The sequence below is a fragment of the Sparus aurata genome, chromosome 8, assembly GCF_900880675.1.
Source record: "Sparus aurata chromosome 8, fSpaAur1.1, whole genome shotgun sequence".
NCBI classification, from domain to species: domain Eukaryota; kingdom Metazoa; phylum Chordata; class Actinopteri; order Spariformes; family Sparidae; genus Sparus; species Sparus aurata.
Genome location: NC_044194.1, coordinates 33,524,011 through 33,536,594, shown reverse-complemented (window position 1 = coordinate 33,536,594; position 12,584 = coordinate 33,524,011). Strand labels below are relative to the sequence as shown.

At 45.5% G+C, this 12,584-nt stretch overlaps 1 protein-coding gene across 3 annotated transcripts in view; it reads right to left on the bottom strand.

Moving 5' to 3' along the window:
* ano1b (anoctamin 1, calcium activated chloride channel b) overlaps window positions 1–12,584 on the bottom strand; it is a 99,864-nt gene that overhangs the window by 56,370 nt on the left and 30,910 nt on the right. For all 3 annotated transcript variants that reach the window (XM_030426387.1, XM_030426388.1, XM_030426390.1), the window contains exon 6: window positions 11,631–11,679. In XM_030426387.1, the coding sequence (XP_030282247.1) occupies window positions 11,631–11,679 (49 nt within the window). The remainder of the gene's footprint in view (window positions 1–11,630; window positions 11,680–12,584) is intronic.

Genomic DNA, 12,584 nt, shown 5'->3' with positions numbered 1-12,584 from the left:
CATTAGCCGAAATGCTTTCTCATTTCAAAGTCAGAGCTGCATTTTTGACTCATAAATACAATTAGTAATAAATCATCCAGATTGCATTTTCATTTTCTTCTTCAAAACTGCTCATTTTGTTACACAAAGACAAAGAAACTGCTTTTTCGTTTTGAAGCCCTCCCCCCGCAAAAAAAGGTCCAACATTCAATTTGAATTCGCAATCCCAAGCGGCGCAGGAGAGTGACGTCAGCGGCCTCTCTTCTTCAGTGTTGCCAACATGGCGACTGTCTCGCTAGACTTAGCGACTTTTCAGACCCTCTAAGCGACATTATTTCGAAAAAGCGACTAGCGACAAATTTAGCGACTTATTCAGATCATCGGGGGAAAGGCGAGAAATAGATTATATTGTAATTCACATGCTGCTCAGAGTCATTGCAGTCCACGGCTCCTCTGCAGCAGCGCCGGGGTCTCTCCTGTCTCCTCCCGCGCGGCTGCGCAGGCGACAGGCCGGTGTGTGGGGGCTGGCTGGGGCAGGCAGGAGCGTGGATCTGATGTCGGATAGCTGCCGTTTACTCTGTTTTGATCTGTTAATGTTAGGTGTCTTTAGCAAAGGTGAGACCCAGAAGCAGACAGGAGGCTGTAGCTGGATGCATGGAGTGTTTATTGTAACACGGACAAAGTCAGATCAGGAGGGGGTGTGCACGGGGAAGCCACGCTCCGGGGCGCGGGAGAGCTGGCAGTCCTGTCGGCACTCGGATGAGCCCCGGGCGGGTGGAGCTGGAGCGGATTGAGTGGATTGAGCAGTGCTGCTCAGTTTGTCTTTGAAAAAAAAAAAAAAAAAAAAAGCAGAGTAGAAGACAATAGGCTACCTATGTATTTTTGATTCAATAAAAACTAGGCCTACATGAAATTGATTGTGTATCCATCTCTTATAGCCATAGACGGATTATTATGACCACGGGCCTACACACGCAAACTGTGCGCACGCAAAGGCTGTTACATTATTACATTGAATATAATAATGTCCGCAAACGTAATAAACCTTAAACACCTACTAATAATACTGACCGTGCTCGAAAATCCAGCTGCTGGCCCTCCGCTCCACTGTCACACAACGGATCCCCCGTCCGCGCTCCCTCTCTCTCTTATAATTGTTTGCCCGAAAAATAATTTCCATGAAGAAAACATCGCCTGACATTTAAATTTTATTTCCCATTGACAATACAAATCTCAAGAAATCTGAAAGTATTGCTCATTTGTAAACACAACACTTATCAGTCTATAGGCAAGAATCTAAAGGTTTATTAATTCAATTCATTTCAAATTCGCTTTATTGGCATGAATGCCACAACAACAACAATATTGCTCCAAGCACCAAGAACCACGAAAAGAATACCTAGCACAGTACCATTATACTTGCTGTGTGTGTGTTTATGTGAAATAATAATGATAATAATAATAATAATAATAATGATAATAATAATAATAACTTTGAACATTATCACAATTAAGTTATCAATCTGCGATGTAAACAAAATGCAAACATTACAGACTTCTAACCATTTTCTAAAAGTGTCTGTATTTTAATTGAGAATAGTTTTTTATATAAATTACACAAAAGGAAAAGAAAATGTGATTTGTTTTACCTATTTCAGCCATAAGCGGTCAAATTGACCGCACATCATTTCGCGGGATTTCATTCATTGTCTCTCTTGTCTCTAACTGTGTTAGCGGTCTCCAGCTGTGCGACTGTAACACAACTTTATATGAAGAAGGACTAACACTAATAGCCTAATTGATTCTTATTTCTTCCACTTACAGAACTGTTTACGACTCGAAACAATGTTATTATATATGACGTTTCTAAACCAAATGTCGTGGCTTCAAATGCATCAAATTCCCACATCCAGTTACGCAGGCAGCTGTCCAGGGTGCTGAACCAGGTGACAGACAAAGCTGCACTCTGCGTTCTGATGTTTGCTGGGCAGATCTGTCCCCCTTGGTTTCTCATCCACTCTGTTGTGGGAGATCTCCCACAGAGCAAAAGAAATACACAATTTTTCTCTCTCGGCTGAACTCTGGCCTAAGCCCACTTCACCCAGGCGCGAGCCTGCAGCCCCCGCTCCTGCTGACAACAGACCGGGGGAGAAAACAGACATTCCTTTGCTCAGAACCCATATCAGGCTGTGTCTGAATATGTCCGAAGATCGGTATAACGCACTGGAGCAATTTTCATACAATTTCGGATATTTAGCATGATAAAATAATTTCAATTCAACATAGCCATTTGTCCAGCTGAAGCATAATGAGCATGAAGTAGGCTTGTTTTGCGGTTAATCAGCCACATGATCCGTTTTAACCCACAAAGGAAAAAAGGATAAATGTGCAGCCTCCGTTTCCTCTCTGATTGAGTCCGTTCGGAGTGGGGGGGTTTCGGAATGGAGGGGTTTCCCCAATAGACTTTTCGGAATAGCGGGGTCTTTGAAAAAAAGAGAAACCCCGCCATTACGATGAATTGAAGTCTATGTTCGGAACAGTGGGGTTTCGGAAAGGCGGGGCTCCAGGCTATAAAGCGGCCGGTGATTTTGTGACCCGCTGCAGGTGCGTGGGTGTGGGAGAGAGAGAGACATTAGCTTATAGCACTTTGTAGAAGAAGCTTTATAAAGTTCACTCCATTGACTTGTATTAGTTCACGGGGCTGAGCTGCCACATCCAATATGGGGGCGACGTCGACGTACGGTCCAGCTGATACCTTCAGTTTATTACCGGGAATACTGACTGTAAAGTACCGTGTGTTTTTCATGGGTCTGACTGTGAGTCTGCAGTCTGACTCACCGTCACTGCCAGCAGCTCTTCAGAGCAGCTTCATTACGTTCACCATAAACGTTAGAGAATTTCGCACTGGAAAAAAAATGTGCGGCTGATTTAACCAAGCAAACGCGAACCATGGCTGGCTTGACCGCAGTACAGAACTGGACATGGTGGTGATTTCCCCGCTGTTTCTGAAAACATGTACCACAGTCTATGCTACCAACACAGCCTTCACACTCTCCTCTTGTCCCTTCTCTTGCTCCAGTGTCGAATAAGCACCCCGCCGCCCCCTAACGTAGATGCGTAGCCTGGTCGGTCAGACTGGGGGCTGAAGAAGAAGAGAGGCCGCTGACGTCACTCTCCTGCGTCGCTTGGGATTGCGAATTCAAATTGAATTTTGGATCTTTTTTTGCGGGGGAGGAGGGCTTCAAAACGAAAAAGCAGTTTTCTTTGTCTTTGTGTAACAAAATGAGCAAAATGAAAATGCAATCTGGATGATTTATTACTAATATTATTTATGAGTCAAAAATGCAGCTCTGACTTTGAAATGAGAAAGCATTTCAGCTAATGCATTTTAATTTTCAAATTTGACATTTCAAATTGAATTTTGGTACCTATTTGCTGGGTCATCTTTTGAAAATTATATCTTAAGTGTCCTTTTCCTTATCATTTGAATTAAGTTACATAATAAGCAGTCTTGAAGAGGAAAATGAAAATGCAATTTGGATGATTTATTACTAATTTTATTTATGAGTCAAAAAATGCAGCTACATTCTGAAAATGAAAAAGCATTTCTGTAAATGCATTTTAATTTGAATTATGGTACAAATTTGCTTCCATACATGACCCTCTCCTCTGCTTCGCTCTCGTATTCTGCGCTCTCGCACCCAGAAACGAGATCACGCGACATCGCCTCGCCCGAGCACATCCAAACTTTTGTACGAGCAACATCAGGCACTACTCACCTCATCATGGACTTCGTATCACTATCCCCGTGGGACGATCTTTCAGACGAGTTCAGGATCACCATTCATCTGAAGCCGACAACTTTCCCGTCACCTCCGTACCCGAGACTCTGATTCCAGTGGCCCTACAGCCGGCTAGGGCGCGAGCGAGTCCGAAGAGCACCAACTTCGTCTCATCCATGGTTCGCATCCCGCCTGGTTCATCTCTCCTCAACATCCAAGATTATCATAGTTCGTCCGACGACTCTCCCGTGTCTCCCAGCCCACCTCCTTCCGCAGCAAAGAGAGGACGAGGAAATTCCGGAACAGAAAGTCACCGTCGCTGCAGTTCGCCACAGTTCGCCGACTCCTTCACCTCCAAGAAGCGAAGCTTCCCGCCATCGTTCCGCCAACACCGGCCGAACAACTCGCCGTTCTCAACGTCTCCACGCTCCGGTGAGTTCCCCCGACCGGCTTTCATCTTCTACAGTCACCGACTGGACAGTAGCCACTCCCCAGAAAACTTTAAACGACAAATGAATTCTGTTTCACCGAATGGACTATAAAGCCAAACTTTCTCCACACGCATGTGTGCTTCTTCCGTCAACACCAGCTCTCTTCCGGGTGACGTCATCACGCGCACGCAACACACCGCGACGTTGACGCTCCTGTTAAAAGGGACAGTACAATTAAATACTACAGCCCAAAGACAGCAGAAAGCTCATAGACAACAGAGAGTGCAGCAGCAAAAGTGGAGACAGAGATCCTCAGCCAGATCAAATGACTCTAGAGCTTCTGCTACCACCTCTCGTCATCACTCCACTCCAAAGGGAGTGCCCAGATGGATTTCAGGACCTTCCAATCCCCACCAGGATTTTCATCATCGACACCAGCAACTTACAACATGGTGCCCACTGCCATCCAGTTCTAGCCACCACAACAGCCAATCTTTGGGAAAAAAAAAAAAAAAAAAAAAACAACAACTCATGGCTGCTCGTTCCGTTAACACCAGATCGCTTCCAGGTGACGTCATCACGCACAGCCCTACAGGCAGTGACGCCTACGCTCTTGTTAAAGGGACAGTACAATCAAATAACACAGCCCAAAGAAAACAAAGAGCAGCAGCAAAAGCAGAGACAGAGATCCTCTGCCAGATCAAACAACTCCAGAGTTTCCGCCACCACTTCTCGCATCACTACACTCCAGGGGGAGCGCCCAGATGCATTCCAGGACCCTCCAACTTCTATCAGGATTATCATCATCAGCTACAGCAACTTACAACCTCAAGGGCAAACGCCACAGTGCCGACCGCCCTCCAGTTCCAGCCATCACCGCAGCTAACCTTTGCGGGGGCTCCTGGCACCGGGATGCCAGCGCCCCCCGCTGCTTTTTCCAACAACCACAGCAGCTCGCATCAACCGGGGCTCCTGGCACCGAGATGCCAGTGCCCCCTACTGCCCACTGCTAGCAACCACAGCAGCTCGCTTTAACTGGGGCCCCTGGCACTGAGACGCCAGCGCCCTCTGCTTCCTGTTTCCAGCAACCACAGCTGCTTGCTTCAACCGGGGCTCCGGTCTGTATATAAAAATTACTGTCAATTCTTGCACTACATCATGTAAATATGTATATACGTCGATTCGATTCTATTTTCTTCCCCTTTTTAATTATGGTGTCTAATCTATTGTCTATTTTGCTATTGCGCTGTTCGCGTAATATTCTGCTGCGACAAACAAATTTCCCCGTCTGCGGGACATTAAAGGATTCTGATTCTGATTCTGATCCTGGCACCGAGATGCCAGCGCCCTCTGCTTCCTGTTTCGAGCAACCACAGCAGCTCGCTTCAACCAGGGCTCCTGGCACCGAGATGCCAGCGCCCTCTGCTTCCTGTGTCCAGCAACCACAGCAGCTCGCTTCAACTGGGGCTCCTGGCACCGAGATGCCAGCGCCCTCTGCTTCCTGTTTCCAGCAACCACAGCAGCTCGCTTCAACCGCTCCGGTCTGTATATTAACAATTACTGTCCATTCTTGCACTACATCATGTAAATATGTATATACGTCGATTCGATTCCATTTTCTTTCCCTTTTTAATTATAGTGTCTATTCTATTATCTATTTTGCTATTGCTCTGTTCTCGTAATATTCTGCTGCTGCGACAAACAAATTTCCCCGTCTGCAGGACATTAAAGGATTCTGATTCTGATTCTGATCCTGGCACAGAGATGCCAGAGCCCTCTGCTTCCTGTTTCCAGCAACCACAGCAGCTCGCTTCAACCGGGGCTCCTGGCACCGAGATGCCAGCGCCCCCTGCTTCCCGTTTCAAGCAACCACAGCAGCTTGATCAACCGGGACTCCTGGCACCGAGATGCCAGCACCCCCTGCTTCCCGTTTCAAGCAACCACAGCAGCTTGATCAACCGGGGCTCCCGGCACCGAGATGCCAGCGCCCTCTGGCACCTATTTCCAGCAACCACAGCAGATTGCTTCAACCAGGGTTCCTGGCACTGGGATGCCAGCGCCCTCTGCTTCCTGTTTCCATCAACAACAGCACCTCGCTTCAACCGGGGCTCCTGGCACCGGGTGCCAGCACCCTATGCCTATGCCAGGATGCAGGGAGCTTCCATCTCCCAGCTCCATCAGTCCCAGCAGCTCATGTCAGCTGGGGTCGTCAGCACCGGGATGCCGGCACCCATTCTTCCCCCTCAGCAGGCAACCACTAATTTCACTTTATACACAGCTACCCACACTGAGCCGCACAAAAAACCAAACGAGAGCTTCAGCCTTCTCTTGCCTGTCATCGGCAGCTCCACCAGCACCCATACCTCCAGAACAGATGTCATCTACCCCTTCAGTCATCTTCCCGTAATCAACAGCGTATATAAGAAAGGCAGGCCCGTCATGCACCAAGGAGGTCGTTCGATTTGCAACGGCTTTAACAGTACCGGATGCACCGTGTCCCAGTGCCGCTTCCTCCACGTTTACTCCTTCTGCAGCGGGGGCCACGCCCACCCCGAATGGCCGTACAACCTACCTCGCCAAAGCTAGTTTCTCATAAAGTAAAACTTGAAAGAAGGTCTTCACCCTGGACTCCCACACAATCATCTATCTCTTTTGAAATCAAAAATCTTCAGTCGACCATAACCGAGCCAGGTTCAGTTGACCGCACGTTCGTTAAGGAAGGTCCAGGAACAGACCAGTGCTCTTAAAGTCCTCCCTATTCACCCCGACTTCTGCCGTTTCTTCAGCATCCACTGGCGTGGTACATATTACTTTGCCGTTAGGCTCACCTTTGGTCGCAAAGCAGCCTAAACTCTTCGACACCCCACCTGAAGCCCTCAGCTGGATCCAGTCTAACAATTGCCCCCCACCTCATCGCCACCCGCTTCCGGCCTGATTACCCTGACTTCAGTCTTCTCCAACCTCGGGGTCCCATCATCGCAGAGAAAACACAGGGCCCCTCCACATCCCTCGAGTTTCTCGGAATCATTCTTGACACTAACAAGTTTTAGACTTCATTCCCGGTCGGAAAGCTCAGCCGAACCTTCTTCTGCGCCCCGCGCCGCACCAAATGTCAACTTCTGTCCCTTCCGTCCCATCACTCTTGACCTCCATCTCCCTGGATAGCTCGAGCCTTGCTGAAATCCGTCTGTGACTCAACCCTCTCACCAATTGGAACGGAATCACTTTCTTTTACGATGACCAACCGACTAACCCACATGACATCCATCTGTACATCGATGCTGCTCCTTAGGCCGGTTTTGGGGGGTTTCTACAAAGGAAGATAGCTGGTGGCAGAATCGCCCCCGAAGCTCGCTAATGAATGCCAGAAGTTCAGAAGCTTGGCACCTCACGCAGATACCTTCCCTACGCCAGTCGGGCGTCGACATTCAACTCGTAAATCCTGCGCTTATACCCCTGATAAGCGACTCCCAGAGCTCCACCATCAACAGCCTATCACCCTCGACCCTCTCTTACTACTGGACAGCTTGGAAAGCTTCCATTACTTTCACGACCAATACAACACAACCTTTCCGTCATTCGATCTCATCACCACGACTTCTTTCAGTACTTACGCCCATTCCTCATGACAAATCACGCATCACCAAGCTTACCTTAGCGGTATCAGCTTCTTTCCAAGACAATAACCGGCTGTTCGTTAACAGTTCGTTAAGCCCTTGCCATCTTCCTCTTAATGCCGACTTGCTGTTAATCTGCCTCCACACAATCCGTTCCGGGTACGGCACTCCTCAAGTCGCCCAAACCCTGGAAGCCATGTTCTTGCTTGCCTTTTGGTTTCCTCAGATGCCCTGAATTCACCTCCTCAACCATTCACTTCGACTCAAGCCGTCATGCTTGCATTTCTGACTTGTCTCGCTTTTCAGACGACACTATGGGGTTCAACTTCAAGCAAACCAAAACCAATCAATTTGGTCCGCCTACACCCGTCTTCTTCTTCAAGGTCCAATCACCACTGAATCCCTTCGAAACCCTCGCAAATTTCTTGCAATTCCGTAAATCTCACAACAATGACAGATCCTCTCTTCATTTCCGAATCTGGCCAAGTGGCTACTTGATTCTGGTTCCACCATCACTTTCGCCACGTGCTCTCATTGTCTGGTATTTTGCCCGACAACTACTCCGGGCACTCCTTCAGAATCGGAGCTGCCACTTCAGCCTCCCGTAATGGCTTCCCAGAACACTTCATACGTCTCATAGGCCACTGGTCCTCCCAAACGTACCACCGTTACATCCGTTCAGATCTCAAAGATCTCAGATCCGCTCAATCTCTTCTCAAGTAATTGGAGGTTTTTTGGGGTCCGTCGCTGCCCGGGAGCGGTGGCGGATTCTCTACAAGAATCCCCACAACGCACTCGAAGAACTCAAAAGAACCAAGATCTTCGACACTTCGTTTTCCTTTGTCACTAATAAATCCTTAAACGCATCTCGTTGACGGTGTGGTCCTTGCTAGTGAACTTCCTTACCAAACACAATCTCTAAAGCAAAAGCCCAATTGGATTCATACCAAAACAACGCACAACCGATCATATTTACACCTTACATACCCTAATAGATAAACATATAAACCAAAATAAACCCAAATGTATGTCTGTTTTATTGACTTCCAAAAAGCGTTTGACTCTATTTGGCATGATGGATTAGTTTACAAAATTATTAAGAGTGGTATAGGGGGTAAAACATATGATATTATCAGATCAATGTATTCCGGTTAGACGTGCAGCGTAAAAATAGGCAAAATGAGGACAGAATACTTTACCCAAGGATGAGGCGTCCGCCAAGGCTGTAACGTCAGCCCTGGACTTCTCAATATCTACATAAATGAATTGGCAACTACCCTAGAAAAGTCATCTGTACCTGGTGTAAGTCGCCACAATAAGGAGGTGAAATGCCTCCTCTTTGCAGATGACCTGGTTCTGCTGTCCCCGACAGCACAGGGTCTACAGCAGAGCCTGGATCTGCTAGAGCATTACTGTCAGATCTGGGCCCTGACAATAAACCCCCAAAAGACCAAAATAATGATCTTCCAAAAAAGATCCAGATCTCAGGACATTCAACCTAAGTTTACAATTGGCACACAACAAGTAGAATACTGCACAAAATACACCTATAAAGGAATAAAACTAAACTGGACATTTTAATGATGCAGTTCATGAGCTGAGAGATAAAGCACACTGGGCTTTCTATGCCATAAAGAAACATACAAACTGAAATACCAACACGAATTTGGCTTAAATTAATTGAATGCGTTATTGAACAATTCGCACTCTATGGCAGTGAGGTGTGGGGTCCACTTACAAAACATGAATTTACTCAGTGGGATAAACACCCCATTGAGACCCTGCATGCAGAGTTGTGTAAAATTCTTCTACATGTCCAGAGGAAAGCCACAAACAATGCATGCAGGGCAGAATTAGGCAAATACCTACTAATTATAAAAATACAAAAAAGAGCAATTAACTTTTGGACACTTCTCAAACTAAGTGACCCCCTCTTGTAATCATTATCAAGCCCTGCAATGCCAAGACATGAGCAGTAGGAACCCCCTTACCCAACTGGTTCCAAGGCTGAGATCACAGACCTGCCCTTCTAACACAGCCCAGGAACACACCACCTCACCAATCAATATCAAATACTGGCAAACACAAACAAAAACACAGAGCAAAATGCAATGCTATCTGGCTCTGAATCGACCCTACAACACAGCAAATTATCTGACCACGGTAACTGATCATCAGCTAAAATTGAGTGATTTACTGTATTTTTTTTTTTTGAACGATTACCTATGAATTTATTGTAAATACTGTTTTCCTTTATTGTAAATACTGTTTTAATGTATTATTATTATTACTTCTAATGCTTGCTTTGGCAACATGTACACTGTTACGTCATGCCAATAAATCCATTTGAATTTGAGAGAAAGAGATATAGAGATAGAGAGAGAGAGAATTTGCATTCTTCCAACTGAGAAATGCTGCTAGATTGCTTGCCAACTGCTCAGCTCCCCACAAGGAACCAGTTGGGAAAATAACACTAACCTGATAGCAAGAAAGGACGATAAGCTTAGAGAGAAGCTGGATTTTGCACCCACGGTCAGTAGTATTAGTAGGTGTAAAGGCAAACAACAACCACAATGACCATTATTCATTATACTGTTACATTTGTGGGAAGTTATTACAATAAAGATTTTCACTTCCCCACAAACGTAATAGTTATTACATTTGTGGGAAATCGCGTTGCACATTTGAAGTAGGTAGCGGCTATTAATTTGTGGAAAATGTATTACATTTGTGGGTTTATTACATTAAATGCTGTAGATTTTCATTACGTTTGTGGTTTATTACATTTGCGGACATACTTACATTGGCGGCGGTTACAAGGGTCTTCAGCGTACACAGACTCATGTTTACATTGTGAATTGTCGACAGCATATCCAGTACTACATCATATCCATGTCCTGCATCAAAATATTCTTTAATAACAGCGTATACGTCGTCACTGGCAGTGCTCTTGTTTTGAAAACATGTAAACCATGTCCTTCCGGTTCAAAGGACGGACCAGTACAATCAGCGACGATTCATGTCGCCCGAGGCTACCTACCTTTTCCATTTTGGTTAATGTGTTGTGTTTTCTGATTTTACGTTGTGTTTTCTGTTTTGTTGTTGTGTTTTCTGATTTGCTGTTGTGTTTTGCACTTCAGGGCAACCATACATTGAGGCCTGTAGGCCTACTAATTGCATTCATAAGTAGGCTGAGTGGTTTTTGACATTATTTCATTTCATATCTAGATTCCAGATCTGCAACCAAACATTTGTTTAAAAAATGGCATAATGATAACAATGGATTGTAACAAAAATAACAAGCCTGCTGTTACGTGCAATGGGGGAGGACAAAAACATTGTAAGTTCTGCAACTGTTCCTCACTTTGCACAGTAGTGTCATGGGAGCCAATGAATGGTAAATGGTCTGCATTTTTATAGCGCTTTTCCAGCTGTACAACACATGCCACATTCACCCATTCACACACACATTCATACACTGATGACGGAGGCTGCCATGCAAGGCGCCAACTGCTCATCAGGAGCAATTTGGGGTTCAGTATCTTGCTCAAGGACACTTCTACATGCAACTAGGGGGAGCCAGGATTCGAACTGGTGACCTACTGATCACCAGACGACCCGCTCTACCCACTGAGCCACAGCCGCCCCACGAATAATACGAAGTGGAAGGGGCTGAATGATGGCTGAGTCAGCAGTTTAGTTTGGATGATAAAATGAAAATATCTGTTTGAGATGAACTAAAATACATCCAGATACAACCGCAGAGACCTGGATGATGATAAGGAAGCACTGTGGGAACAGTGATAGAGATCCAAACTTACCCATGCTGTACTTGGCCTTGCATTTTGTTCTTTTTAGTATTTCATAGACCTTAAAGGGGATGGAAAACAGAGGAACTTCAGTACATTTATCATGCTGCTGAAGAAAATATACATGGAAACAAATAGTTCATGTTTTTTAGTAATAAATATTATAATTAGGGCTGTCAAAGTTAACGCGTTAATAACGAGTTAACGCAACATCCTCTTAACGCCGTTATTTTTTTAATGCGCAATTAACGCCCGGTATATAAAAAAAAAAGAAACGCGCATTGTATGATTTATGGCCGTCGGTAGTCTTGATCCAGACGGTGGCAGAAGAATAAGAAAGGGAATCAGAAGAAGAAGAAGCAGGGTTGGCGTTCGGAAAAACACGGTGGACTGAAAAGTGAAAGCGAAAGGAAATGGAGAAATTCACTTTCAAAACACTGCCAGATGGTTCGGTCGATAGGACAAAAGTGCACGTACTGTCGACATGAAGTGAGTTACCATTGAAGTACGTCGAGTCTCAAATATCATTTGCAAGCCAACGCAAGCTCATCCCTACATGAGACCGAAGTCACCATGCCAACAACAGATAAGCTGAACAGGTTGGCGGCAGTCCTGGAGAGAGAGAGGGTGATTGTGTGTGTATGACAGAGAGAGAGAGAGTGTGTGTGTGTGTGTGTGTGTGTGTGTGTGTGTGTGTGTGTGTGTGTGTGTGTGTGAGAGAGAGAGAGAGACAGACAGACAGAATCAGGTTCCTAACTGAAGTACTTTTTCACTTGTATTACAGGCACATAAGTGAACTTCTGGGAGGAGAGAAGTTTCTTAAGAGTATTAAGAACATGAAAAAAATACATATATATATCAAGAACAGAAAAAAAATGTGCCAAAAAAATGCGATTAATCACGAGTTAACTATGGACAAAACGCGATTAATCTCGATTAAAAAAAATAATCGTTTGACAGCCCTAA